Here is a 14,717-nt window from a genome sequence, read left to right as displayed (position 1 = left end):
CCACATAACTCTGCTGCTTGAAACTTAATAGTTTCTCTTTGGCCATGTGAATAAACTACAAAATAAATTCCTAAATGAGACCCACAAAATCTTTCATTTTCTAGCCCCTATTTACTCTTACTATTCCCTCATATGCACCCTACTCTTTCAGAAACAAAAAACTAAGTCCCTCAATTCCTGTGCAATTACAATACCATGACTTTACACATATTGCTTTCATCTGAAATGTCCTATTACTACTTACGTCCTGGTAAACTTCAACTTAATCTTCAATATGCAACTTTTTTGTCTTTGGCCACACAATGCGGCATATGGGATCTTAGTTCCCTGACCAGGGGATGAACCCATGGCCCCTGCAATGGAAGTGCAGAGTCTTAACCACTGGACTGCCAGGAAAGTCCAATGTTCATCTTAAATATCAGAGATTTAATAAGGCATTTCTTGCCTGGCAAAGTTAAATGCTCCCACTTCTTGTATCCACTGCACCTCACAGAACCTTCAATTATAGTGTTTATTCCAATAGACTATAATTACTTGCTTGAAGACCTGTCTAACCACATATTTCACTGTGGGATGGGGATTATGTCTTTTTTAATGTCTAGATCTCCAACAATCTACTATAATTTTTGACAGTAAGTACTCAACAAATGTTTTTGAGTTTATCAATTAAAACGTCCATTTCCAACATTCTAGATGACAGTGGAAAGAAAATTTATCAGATAAGTATGTCACTGTCAAATCTTGTCATTAACTCAGTTGCTGCTAAGCTGCTAAGTCACTTCAGTCGTGTCCGACTCTGTGCGACCCCATAGACGGAAGCCCACCAGGCTCCCCCGTCCCTGGGATTCTCCAGGCAAGAACACTGGAGTGTTCTTATTAACTCAGTCTTATTAACTTATTAACTCATTAACTCAGTACTCTTCTTCAAATGGTACTTTTCAGTCAAGTTGAGTGGAATGCAGTTTCAAGTATACCAAAACTTTCAATATGAACTAGCATCCTTCAATAAATTATAAATATGTTATAATGAGAATTTAAACATTATATTAAGGTATATAAATGTACTAAATTTGCAAATGTACTAAAATTATCAGTATACTAAAACATATTGATGCCCCATTGTGGTGGTAGCTGGATTATGTGAGTCTATTTTTTCTGTTTCCTAAATTCTCATAAATGTTAAAGTTTAAAATAAAAATATCCATGATGTAGTAAGAATGATATACTACATAAATAAGTTTCCTTAAAAATTCATTATAACCCAGAGCTTGACTTCAGCCTTTGCTACATACCTAATTCTTGTGTCCCCAACAAAATTCCTATGTTAAAACCTTATCCACAATGTGATAGTATAAAGAGGTGGCAATAGATAATTAGAGCATTAAGAAAGGGCTCTCATGAAGGTGATTAGTGCCCTTAGAAGAGTTTCCAAAGCTCCACCACCTTCCCACCATGTGAGGACACAGCCAGAGATAAAACTATCTATAATCCAGGAAGCAGGAACTCACCAGACATCAAATCTGCTGACACCTTGATCTTGAACCTCCCAGCCTCTTGAGCTGTGAGAAATAAATTTGTTGTTTATAAGCCATCCAGGCTATATTCTTACTGCAGCCCAAACAGACTAAGACTTTCTGACAAAGGAACCTAATTTGTCATGAAAACTTTGTGAAGTTCACTGAGCCATATATCAAAAAACAAACAGAAAACGAAAACCAAAACAAACAAACAAAAATATCTAGCAATATCTTAATTGACAATGGGAAGCAGATCTAACACCTGTTGCGGGGAGGAAGAGGAATGCCTTTTTAACCAAAAGAAATGGTTTGGTACTAAAAATAATCTGATTTAAGCATATCCTCAAAGTGGTTCAGTTCAGTTCAGTTCAGTCGCTCAGTCGTGTCCAACTCTCCACGACCCCATGAATCACAGCACGCCAGGCCTCCCTGTCCATCACCAACTCCCGGAGTTCACTCAAACTCATGTCCACAGAGTCGGTGATGCCATCCAGCGATCTCATTCTCTGTCGTCCCCTTCTCCTCCCGCCCCTAACCTTTCCTGCTGCTGCTGCTGCTGCTGCTGCTAAGTCACTTCAGTCGTGTCCGACTCTGTGTGACCCCAGAGACAGAAGCCCACCAGGCTCCCCCATCCCTGGGATTCTCCAGGCAAGAACACTGGAGTGGGTTGCCATTTCCTTCTCCAATGTGTGAAAGTGAAAGTGAAGTCGCTCAGTCGTGTCCGACCCCCAGCGACCCCACGGACTGCAGCCCACCAGGCTCCTCCATCCATGGGATTTTCCAGGCAAGACTACTGGAGTGGCTTGCCATTGCCTTCTCCGAAGCATCAGTTAATTCAGGTTAAATAGTGAGTTCAGGTGTAGTCTGATACACGAGGAAATAAGGTACACACAATTTCATGATTAAGGAGCCTCAAAATTGACACAAACTAACTTGGGCAAAGCTGTTGTGTAAGCTGGGTGTGTTACTGGTTCAGTCGTGTCAGACTCTGTCACCCCATGGACTGCAGCCCACCAGGCTCCTCTGTCCATGGGATTTCCCATGCAAGAATTCTGGAGTGGGTGGCCATTCCCTTTTCCAGGGAATCTTTCCCACCCAGGAATCCAACCTGGGTCTCTTCCACTGCAGGCAGATTCTTAATCCTCTGAGCCATGTTGTTAATAGTTTTAAATGGTTTCAAATCAGAGATCCCATTTAAATCGAGACCAAATTTTTAAAAAAAGAATCACTTTTTCCACTAGATTTTCAATTCATGACATGTGCGCAGATGTATGAAATTTACCCTCTAGTGACGAAAGACTGAACAGCTCACCAGCGGCATTTTTATAGAAAAACCACCAAGATCTACTTGACGTCAACTTCTAGAAATTAAAGGTTAAAAAACAAGGTTCAAAGTTGAAAGGCCATTGGTAGTTGTCGCGAATGGGGCAGATTCATGAAATACAATTAAACATCATTTAGAATATATTTTGGCTCGGGAACAAGAGGCAAGGTTTTTTTGTTTCTTTCGTTTAAAGTTTTCCTTAATAAACCTTTTATTTTAGAACAGTTTTAGGTTAACAATTACAGCGAAGATTGTACAGCGTTCTCTACACCCCACAGAGTTTTTAAACTCTTCACTTCTGTTGATACACCACCCGCTTCACTCCCAAACCATCCCCCACTTCTTTCCGTTCCTGATCTACTCAGGTTTCGCCAGGGCCTCGCTCTCACAGAGCAACTTTAGGAATGTAACAAAAACCCAGTTCAGTTACAGCTTCACCGACCGGCCACAAGTGGGTTAGCTGAGGTGGCCGACACCAGAACGCTCCCGCCCCGTCCCGCCCTCTCAGGGGCGCGCCGACCCTCGCCAACGTGGCTCTTCCACCTCACGCGTCGCCGGGCGCGAGCCAAGCGCGACCAAAATGAAGAGCAGCCTCCAGAGGCAGGGCGAGCCGGGGCGGGGCCAGGTCCACCCCCAACTGCAGGCTCCTCCCTCGAGGGCAGGTTCTATAGGCCCCAAACTGACGCACGTACGCTTATTGTTTAACGCCGACGCCCGCGGTCGGTCCTCCGCCGCGCGCCTCTCTTCACAGCCCACGCCCACCGGCGGCCTCCGCCCCGCCCCGCCGTCGCAGCCCGGCCCGCGGCGCGCGCGCACGTGAGGACGTCCAGGAGCGCGCGCGCCGCCGCCGATCTGGGCCAGAGCTGCTGGCGACTGGGTCTGAAGGTGATGCCGGTGACCGAAGGCCTCGAGACGGCGTTTCCCGCTGTTCCTGCCTTCGCTGCCTGGGCCTCGGCCGGCTCATCGTCATGAGAGGTCAGGCCTGGGGGAAGCGGGCGAAGGAGGCGAGGGCCCGCGGCGAAATGGGCTCTGGGGAGAGTAACAGAGACACTCGAAGCTCAAACGTGGGTGGAAAAATCTGTCCTGGAGATTCCGGAAGAGCCGTTTGCATTTACTTTTCTTCCCTTTCTCTCCCCTTTCTTGCTTCGTGCTTGAAGGGAAGTGGGAGGGTTCTCGGGTTTTTTTTTTATGAAAACACACTCTGAAACTGACGCATCCGGCGTCGGTGTCTCCAGAGATTGGAGGAAATAAATGGCAGTCGTGGCATTGGAGCTTCGGTGAAAGCCTTTGATGAAGAGCACTAAAAACCAAACCGCCGAACAGTCACTGAAGAAAAATAAAAAAATTTCAGACCTAGAAATTAAATAGAATGACACGGAACTTGCCCTGACGTTAACCCCAGCTTCCTCCCAGGGAAACGGCAGAAAGGCTCTGCTTTTCGTCAACTGGATTCTGACGGCCACCCACACTCGTCATTTAGGGATCTTTGGATGCCGATGTTTTCTTTCCGGATTTCCCACCCCTCCAGAGTCGCATTTTTAATGCGCAGACTATGTAATTATCCTTATTCAGAATAGTCGTTTAGCAATTACACGGTGACTCCCAAAGTCGTCTTGTTTTAAAGATATTTTTGAGGGGGCAGGGAAGGGTAATATTTCTTGGTGTTAATTATTATTGGAAACTTTTCTTATTAGCTTTGGGAAAGCTGTTTCAGCAGAAAAGGAAATTTGTAGGTCACCGAAATGAAATGTTTATTAATAGTATCAGTTACGCATGATGTTGCTTAATACGGAGTTAGGATTTGATGTTTTCTTCATAGCCTTTGTAGGCATTAAAAAAATAGATTTACTCTTCTAGTTGAGCGGAGTAAATGTACTGAATGTTCTAGTATGAATGAGTAGTATTAGTACTGTTAACATCTGCTGGGCACCCATACTTTTGAGTATTTTGCCAGTTCCTTCTGTCAGAGAACTGGAGGCATCTGAAGCCCAACTTTTTCTGTAGATGTTCCCTGAAAGCTAGTTTGCACAGGGCAGCAGAGCCTTCGCGTCAGTGGGTAGGAAGGAGGAGTCTAGTGACGAGTGCTAGATAACCTGAAAATAACTCATCTGCAGTGATTACCAGCCTCTCCCTTAGCGAATAACCAATTCCTAGTGAGCCACATATTGCCTGTACTTAACTGTTCACTTAGAATAGTTTCTGCTCTTTGATTTTTAGGAGACAGAGCCCTGAAGCAAAGAAATCACAGAACAAGTATTCAAGGGCCATGCAAGCCAACTGTAGTCAACTGCACAGCCCTTTAGGAGCTGCAGGCAGTGAGGATGCCTCAGCCTCACAGTGTGTCCAAACAAGACTGACAGGAGAAGCTTCCTGTCTTTATTCTGGAGATGTTCATATCCAGATAAGCTCCCTACCTAAAGAACGTGCTGAAAATCCAGGCTCCAGAAATACAAGGTCAGGTGTCCACAGCTGTACCCACGGATGTGTACATAGTCGCTTACGGAGTCACTCCCACGGTGAAGCCAGGCAACCTGATGATAGCGACATGGAGTATGGAGATCATGGTAGCAGCTCCTTCTCGGAATTCCGGTATCTCTTCAAGTGGTTGCAGAAGAGTCTTCCGTATATTTTGATTCTGGGTGTCAAACTTGTTATGCAGCATATAACAGGTACGGTATGATAAAGCATTGAGTTGTTTCATTGCTATATTCAGCTAATTCTCTATTGGTAATCTACTTCATGTATTTCAGTTTCTTATTTTCTGTTAGCTTTTAAAATTGTATATGCTTCCTTTAAAATCATGTCATTGTGTTAGCTTTTTTTTTATTTCAATTAACTGGACCTTATTTTCTAACAGGAATTTCTCTTGGAATTGGGCTGCTTACAACTTTTATATATGCAAACAAAAGCATTGTAAATCAGGTTTTTCTAAGAGTAAGTATAACCAGCAACTAAAAAATCATTAAATGTTTTTCCCTGTAGAATTATATGCTCATTTTGAGAGAAATAGGAATTAAGGTAGTTTTTTTGATAAATTTAAATAGGTATAATGTAACATCCATAATATATTAAATGTTGTCATCTAGATCACCTGGAATAAATGATTTGTCCTAATACTGAATTGTTTCACTGTATTTTCTTTGTATATTGGGTTCCTGATAAATAAAGACTAGACAGAAGGATTAAAACCTAGACAGATCACCATATGGTCTGATTTGTCAAGTGCCTTCACGTTTTATAATTTGACTATACTAAGTAATGTGACCATTATTTAAAACTTCAGCCGTTGTACTCTAAGATTTAAAATACTTAAAAGTGTACATTAAACAAATGGGTATTGAATTATTTAGGTTTCTCTTATTTAAAGAAAACTAAACCCAGGAAGTTTTTTCTTAATAATTGTCAGAGTCCTATTCTTGTAAATTATTGGGAAAACAGGATTAGTTTATAAAATTTCACCTTCAGGCAACTTTAAAGGGTTATATCTGTGTAAAGAATCATGTATTTTGACCTGAAAATTTGTAGTAACAACCTATCAAACCATAAAAGTTTAATTTAGGGTTTAAAACTAGTAAAACTTTTAGTTAAACTAGTAATTAAAACTTAATTATAAAACAGATTAAAAACAAATTATTCTTACTGAATTGTATGAGAATTTTTAAAATTATAAACCCTGATAACTTAATGCATTTTCTACATGCCTGTTTTGTTAGGAAGGCAAATATAGGGAGCTGCAGAAGTAAAGTTTTCATTTAGGTGGGTTCTTTATGTGAGTTTGTAGAAGATTTGGCTTTGAAACATAGGTAATGTTGTTACACAATGAGGAAACTTGTATTTTAAAAATCTGTTTAAATCTGTGTTGTTTTGTTCGTTAAAGCTATATAAAATAGAATGATATGTACAATTTAACAAATACTCTATTTTTATTAAGATAAATTATTAAACATTTTAAGTTAATAGTCATTAAAGTAAAATAGTTAAATGATATTTAAAACTCTGGCATAATTCAAAGTAATGAATTATAAAATTATTTATTTTTCAGGAAAGGTGCTCAAAGATTCAGTGTGCTTGGTTACTGGTATTCTTAGCAGGATCTTCTGTTCTTTTATATTACACCTTTCATTCTCAGTCACTTTATTACAGGTAATTAGAGGCCCAAGTGCACAATCACATTTTTTTTATATAATCATATATTCCATAGCACTTTACATATATTTTACTTGCACATACTTACTGTTGGAGTTCAGTTTTTACGTATTTGTCTAGTTCCAGGATAGTGAGCTTAAAGTGATTTATTCATGTTTTATACCCAGTGCCTTGCCTCATAGCCAGTACTCAATAAATAACTTTTGATACTAAAATTTTTACTTATATAATCAACAGTTACTAAATACCATTAGATTGTTGTTGGTGACTTTATTTTTGACAAATAAAAATTATATATATTTAAAATATACAACATGTTTTGATGTATGTATACATTGTGAAATGATTACCACAATCAAGTTAACATATCCATCACCTCCCTTAGTTACCTTCTTGTGTGTATATGTGATGAGAACACTTGATATTTGTTTCTAGAAGAAAACTTGCTAAAGAACAATAGTTGATCAGTTTCCATGTCAGATGGCAGTGTTCTGTATTTTCAGCTTTAATCAGATAACTAGAAATCTGGGTTTCAGTGGTGTTGGAGAGATGTGGACAAATCTGGGATATAGTTTGTAGGTGTAGCTGAGACCACTCAGATTGGATTGGGTGGGTGGGTGAGGGGAAGAATCAAGGATGATGCCTGGGTTTTTGAGTCTAAGCAACTGGCTGGATGGTGGTGCCATTTACTGGGCTAGGAAAGACTGGGGAAGGAAGTGGTTTTGAAGGAAAATCAGTAATTTTGTTTTGAACATGTTTGAGAGGCCATGTAGAACTGTTAAAATGATTATAGTTATTTGTCATAAGCTCAGAGTAGAGGTTAGAGCTGTAAATTTTGGTGTAATCAGCACATGGTGGATATTTTAAAAACATGGAACTTGACAAGATGAACCAGGCAAAGAAAGTATAGACCGAGAAGAGGGCCTAGGACTGGACAGTGTCCACAATTAGCCAGAGGAGTAGCAGCAAAGGAGACTTAAGAAGCAGTCATTAAGAACAACTAGACCATGTGAGGGCAACTCCAAGAGAGTGGTGTCAGAGTATAGGCAGAAAATATTTCAAGGAGGGAAGAGGGAAAAAGTGACCTTCGAATTTAGCAAGAGGGAGGGAGTTGATGATCTTGAAAGAAGCAGTTCACTGGAAAGGAGGGATGAGAATCCTGACTGGAGTTGCTTAAGGAGAGAATGACAGATATCTATTATTTGTGAATTTTTTAGATTACAGGCTAGAGGAGGTCAATCATGACAAGTTAGGAAGACTCTTCGTTTTCTTTAAGGAGGAGATTTTAAATTCAAACATTTAAAAAGTCTCTTTAAAATAACCAAAATAATCATTTTGTGTAAACTCTAGCATCTTGTGAAACTCATACTTTTTACACATTATTTGGTAGCAAATTTAGAACCCCTGTCAGCACTTTTATCTTTTTATGTTGCTTTTATTAAGATTTGATGTTTTTATCCTTTTATGTTGCTTTTAGTAAGTTTTGTGTTTTTATTCTCTTGGTAGCTTAATTTTTTTAAATCCTACTTTGGACTATTCAAGCTTCTGGGAAGTACTTTGGGTTGTTGGAATTACAGACTTCATTCTGAAATTCCTCTTCATGGGCTTAAAATGCCTTATTTTATTGGTGCCTTCTTTCATCATGCCTTTTAAATCCAAGGTAAGATCTAATATGTCTTATTGGAAAGATATTAGCAAACCATATCAGTGCTTCAGTTCAGTTCAGTCGCTCAGTCACGTCTGACTTTGTGACCCCATGAACCGCAGCACACCAGGTCTCCCTGTCTCTATCACCAGCTCCCGGAGTCTACCTAAACCCAAATCCATTGAGTCGGTGATGCTATCCAACCATCTCATCCATTTAGTCTTAAATGATTCTTTTTATAATTTTCCAGTTTGCTCAATAACGTAATTATTATATTATCTTAGATCTATTGAAACAAAATATATGTTCCAATAAAATCAATTATACTTGCTTTGGAGTAATCTAAAAATCAGTCCCCATATCATATATGGGAAAATATTTACATTTATACTTTTGTTTTCCTCCAGGGCATTATTAATTGATAATTGATAACTGACTATATGCAGTTATTTGGTGTTTTTTCATATTCAGTTAAAACTTTAAACTTTTGTAGTCAGCAAAATATTTTATTGTAGTGAAGAAAGCTGATCGCCGAAGAATTGATGCTTTTGAACTGTGGTGTTGGAGAAGACTCTTGAGAGTCCCTTGTACTGCAAGGAGATCCAACCAGTCCATTCTAAGGGAGATCGATCCTGGGTGTTCATTGGAAGGACTGATGCTAAAGCTGAAACTGCAGTACTTTGGCCACCTCATGCAACGAGTTGACTCACTGGAAAAGACTCTGATGCTGGGAAGGGTTGGGGGCGGGAGGAGAAGGGGACGACCGAGAATTAGATGGCTGGATGGCATCACCGACTCTGTGGACATGAGTTTGGGTGAACTCCGGGAGTTGGTGATGGACAGGGAGGCCTGGCGTGCTGTGATTCATGGGGTCGCGGAGAGTCAGACACGACTGAGCGACTGAACTGAACTGAACCATTTTCACTGTCACGCTTTAGAAATGTTTTGAAAACACACTAGTGACTGTAACATCTAAGAACCAAGTTGAGGTTGTCAGTCATAATCATCATGAATGCTAATTTTATAGTTGTGTTACTGTGCCATATGCTCATGATGCTCTCGGTTCAATATGGAGTATTTGTGCTGTGTGTATAAGTAGCTTTGTTGGCTCTGTTTTCTTTTTTCTTCCTTTTTAGGGTTATTGGTATATGCTTTTAGAAGAATTATGTCAGTATTACCGAACTTTCGTTCCCATACCAGTTTGGTTTCGTTACCTTATAAGCTATGGGGAGTTGGGTAATGTAACCAGATGGAGTCTTGGGATATTGCTGGCTTTAGTCTACCTCATACTAAAAGTAGGTAACATAATAAATTTTGTCATTTATAGTGATTCATGTAATAATGTCTACAGATTTTACCTATAACTGATTTTGTCTTTAACTGTTTTATAGTTTATCTTCGTACCACTAGTTTGAAATAAATGGCAGATTCTGTACTTAGAAATGGAGAAAAGGAAATAGGTATCTTTATCTTAATCCAGTGGTTCTCAGATTTTACTGGGGGAGTGGGCCTCCATGTAGCATGGAGTATCCAAGGGAACGAATGAGTAGAAGACATACCCCCCCCCATCAGTGGCATCTATCAGGCACATAATCCTCAAACGCGTATCTTGTTCTGTCCCCTCAACTTGGTCACTTTATGAAATTTTAAATATGTTAAGGACATGTGAACCAGGTAAAGTTGCCTTGCCTTTGATTTAGTTAAGTATATATTTGTTGTGACCAGATTGTAACTCTAGACATTCAGATGTACTTCATTTTGGTTACGAGTTGGCTGAAATTGATAAGTTGAGTAAAATATGCCATAATTGGACTTTATATTTAGAATGAAATTAGTTGTGATATGCAATGAGCATTGTTAATAACAGTATTTGATATTAGCATTGATCTCTAAGTTTAACAGAGATGGCTCTTTGAATTAATGAATTAGGATTTATTTTCCCTTTCAGCTTCTGGACTTTTTTGGACACCTGAGAACTTTCAGACGGGTTTTGCGAATATTTGTTACACGACCAGTAAGTATTTTTTATCATAGGAAACTTTTTACCTTTCTTCATTATATAATTGTTTTAGTTCGGCAGTTTTACAAATGCCGACTTACATGATTGTTTAGAAATACTTCTAGTACTTTGGCACTTGGGGTTATGATGATAAAGAGGTTTTATTTCTGTGACCCATTTCTTAACTTGTGCATTGACACCATCTGATGGTTGATGAAGTAACTGTATATTTGAGTGTGCCTCTTGCCCTTTCAAATCGCCTGACATTTTTAACCATTTATAAACATTCCCTCAAAAATCATAGGAACTTTTGTTCCTCTTTTAATCCACAATTAGTGGCTTTGTGTGTTTTCATTAACTCCTATTCAGCTTCTGTGAAAGTGTTTATAATTTATTGTGTATATGAAGAAAGGTTACTACCAAAAATCATGTCCCTTGGAATTTTCTTACTGGAAAAATTTCCCCAGTACTGAATTCTATATGCACAAATAAGTTCTTGACAGTATCAATAAACTTTAAAATTGAGATTCCATCGTCAGTTATAACTTTATTATACATCAGTGATTCTACTGATATAACAAACTGCATAGAAAGGGTGTCTGTCATAGCTCAAATGATAATGGCTCATTTCCTATTTATTAGCCTCAGAGGTTCTCAGTATATAAGTGTGATCACCAGATTTCAGAGTCTGATTCTCAGTTTTAGAGTCCATTAGGTACTTCAACAGTTAAGTGGTCAGGACTCAAGAGACTCTGACTTACAAGAATGACAATCTAATAATAATGTATGTTTGAAAAAACAACAGGATTTTACCAAGGAAGTGGACTAAACTAACTGGCCAGGGCACCCTTTCCCTAAGATAGTAACATAATAACAAGTTTCACTGCATCCTATTCAGACTTCTTTCCTTAAAAACATACAATAAAATCCAGACTTTAGTTTTTGAATTTAGCTATTAAGTACATTATCAACTGATTATGTTTGTACTAGGCTTCTGCTGTAGCAATTAATCTAATAGACCTTGAGCTGAAATGCCTTTGGTATTCTTTCTCCATGAAGCATTAAGAGACAATCACAGTCATCAACACTCTGTTTTATTCTGAGATTATCATGTTCCTTAATGTTTCCCTGGAAATGGCAATCATCATCAGGATATTTTCACCTGAAGGGAGTCTACATTGTGCCAGACAAGATGAATTGTCAGCAAGGATACACATGTGCAGTGTACTCTGCTAAATGACATTTACTGAAGGGAAATTGGCATCAAGATCATCCATCAGTATCTTATTTCTAGAATCTTTAACATCACTGATCTCAAAAAATTTTAATTTTCAATTTATATCCTTTGAGTTTTGATTTTGTTAACTTTCGAAAGTAAGTTTAGATCATAGCCTCAGGTTGCTAAGTTATGTCACACTGTTGGTCTCATGACTATGACTGAAACTTGGGTGGTGTTTTCCTCAGGTACCTTTTCCACATCATTTCTACAAAAAGATGATCTCATCTATAACATTTTGTCATACCCAGTTAATGACTAAATTCTACTGAATTTGTAAGGAAGTTATAAGATCTTAACAAGATCAGAAACTTTTAGGACTTTAGAAAAGGAAATTCAAAGATTTGTGTTGAGTTTCAACAGTAGAGCGCTACTCAAGTGACATTTTGCAATTACAGTTCTTTTGTAAAATTTTATCATTCTTTGCTAGTACTAAATGCTGGTTTTTGTGATAAAGACAATAATTAAAATTATTTTCAGATTTAGTGGCGGGGCACTGTTTACTGGTCCCCAAACCTTCTTCATATTGAACTCATGTGGAAAGCTTTCAAAAATTAGATTTCTGGGTTACCTTCTGGTATTCCTGGACCTATTGAATCTATCTCCAGTGTGGAGCACAGAAATCTAAAGCAGTCTCTACATGAGTTACATTCAGCCAACCAAGCTCAGAATTGACTTTAAGCCAGTGTCATAGATAGTCAGTGGACTCAGTTGCACACAGTACATGAATGTAGATGCATAATTCCTCTATTTCACATCTTAGTCTCTTAACACCATTTGAATTTGAAGCACTATCATTATTTAGGAATCCAGTGAATCTAACAATCTTCCACGATTCTTTTTATGTATAATGTACTGAGTTCACCTTGATGCAGACATGATTCTGCATACACAGATCAGCTTTGAATGTTTATATCCTTTGGGAGTTTTCAAATGCCTAGTTCCTTGGAGATTTGAGAAATACAGTATCATCTATGTATTTAAGGAACAGAACCTTATCTTTCTATAGAGTTACGGAGTCCCTGCCAGCAAGAGACAGTGTTCAGACGTGGATGATATTTGTTCAATATGTCAAGCTGAATTTCAAAAGCCAATTCTTCTTATCTGTCAGGTAACTCTTATTTTTAAGCAACCTTAATACACCACTTCTCTGGAGTTGCAAAAGGCACATACTATGAATTTCTTGTTTGTGATTGGGGGTTTGGTAGGTTAGCTAAGTTTTATCCCTTATGTTCTAATGATTTTTATGGGCTCACAGACAGGATACCAAAGTGACTGGAAAACAGATTATTTTTAATAATGGAATACTAGTCTTTAAGAACACCAGCGTGTTACTGGATTGTATAAGGCCATTTCCTGTTATTTTATTCCTATAACTCTCAAAGGCTATATTAAGCTGTTAGTCATTATGTTGTTGTCATTTGGTTGCAAAGTTGTGTCTGAGTCTTTTGCAACCCCGCCTGTGGGATTTCCCAGGCAAAACAGGTGTGGGCTGCTATTTCCTTCTTCAGAGGATCTTCCCAACCAGGGATTGAGCCCTCCTCTCCTGCGATGGCAGGCAGATTCTTTTACCAGGGAAGCCCCTTTTAGTCATTATCCTTGATCTTAAAGTCATCACCTAAACAACTTGTATTTTATTAACCGTGGTTAAGTGGATAGGACAAGTCAGAATACTTGTCTCTGCCACTAACACTGCTCTCTGTGTTCTTGAATGTTACACTTTGTTGTCTGCTTGTAAAATGAACTGTTTTTCTGCAATGTGATGAATTTAAAGTTAAAATGTTTCCAACTATAAAATCTAGTTCTTAATTTCCTTACAGCATATATTTTGTGAAGAGTGCATTACCTTATGGTTTAACAGAGAGAAAACATGTCCGCTGTGCAGAACTGTGATTTCAGACCATATAAACAAATGGAAAGATGGAGCCACTTCATCACACCTTCAAATATATTAAGTTTTCAACTTAATATTAAGGCCACAAAACACTAATTTTATTTGGTTACAGTGACTACTGGTAAAGACATTAGAATGGATTTTCAGGGCTGGAAGTTAAGGAAAATGTTCCCAAATGGTTTTAGAGTATTATAGTTAATACTTGTGTAGTCCAGTTTATCAAAATATTAAATGAAAGATCCTATAAGTAATGTTCAGCCTAATGCATATGAAACATTTATTCTATCCTTATTTGACCTATGATGGCAGTGTTAAATTGTAAATGTTTTCTTGTTAATGTTACCAAAATGACAATTGGGTAATACAACTAGTGGTTTTAGAGAAATTCAGGTATTCTTTCCAGACACTGTTTTCAGAATAAAGAGTATTTTTTCATAATATTTTAAGATACACATTACCTGAAAGTAGAATTTTCTTTAGCATTGACTTTTATAATTCCCATTCTAAAAATCCTAAATTTTTTCCTAAAATTTGTATTTTTAAATGAAAGCTATAAATGTTATATTTTACCTGTACAATCAGAATTTTCTAAGGAAGACTAATTTACTGAGGATGAAATATTTTAGTATTGTTATTCTCTGTAGTATGATTAGCAGTCATTGAGAATAAATGACAAATTCCTTTTCTTTGTGGACATAATACATACAATCTTGCCCTCAGCTTTAAAGTTCATGATTTTGCTTTTTGTATAGTGCCATGGACTTTCTTGAACTATTAAAATAATTCACATGGATTACATACAGCTGGTTTCAGTGATGATTTGAATAGTGTGACAAACGAGACCAACTCAAACTCATAGAAAAGCATTCCCCAGGTCTTCCTGATGGTCCAGTGGTTAAGACTCTGCTTCCAGTCC

The 14,717-nt window shown here is 38.1% G+C and overlaps 1 protein-coding gene across 3 annotated transcripts; it reads left to right on the top strand.

The window, feature by feature from the left end:
• Positions 1-3,335: 3,335 nt before the first annotated feature.
• Positions 3,336-14,601, top strand: RNFT1 (ring finger protein, transmembrane 1). 3 transcript variants are annotated; one of them, XM_055399951.2, is made up of 9 exons: positions 3,336-3,816; positions 5,059-5,510; positions 5,699-5,775; positions 6,884-6,984; positions 8,494-8,647; positions 9,769-9,927; positions 10,581-10,646; positions 12,917-13,018; positions 13,728-14,601. In XM_055399951.2, exons 2-9 carry the CDS (start codon positions 5,108-5,110, stop codon positions 13,860-13,862), a joined length of 1,197 nt encoding a protein of 398 aa, XP_055255926.2. In that variant the 5' UTR covers positions 3,336-3,816; positions 5,059-5,107; the 3' UTR covers positions 13,863-14,601. The 3 variants fall into 3 exon arrangements, with proteins under 3 accessions (XP_055255926.2, XP_055255934.2, XP_055255918.2); XM_055399943.2 differs by lacking the exon at positions 3,336-3,816 and adding an exon at positions 3,834-4,395; XM_055399959.2 differs by lacking the exons at positions 3,336-3,816; positions 9,769-9,927 and adding an exon at positions 3,832-4,395.
• Positions 14,602-14,717: the final 116 nt, after the last annotated feature.

This window comes from Moschus berezovskii, chromosome 20 (assembly GCF_049115385.1).
Source record: "Moschus berezovskii isolate FMDL1 chromosome 20, NW_MosBer_1.0, whole genome shotgun sequence".
Lineage (NCBI taxonomy): Eukaryota > Metazoa > Chordata > Mammalia > Artiodactyla > Moschidae > Moschus > Moschus berezovskii.
This window is presented reverse-complemented; position numbering and strand designations above follow the sequence as displayed.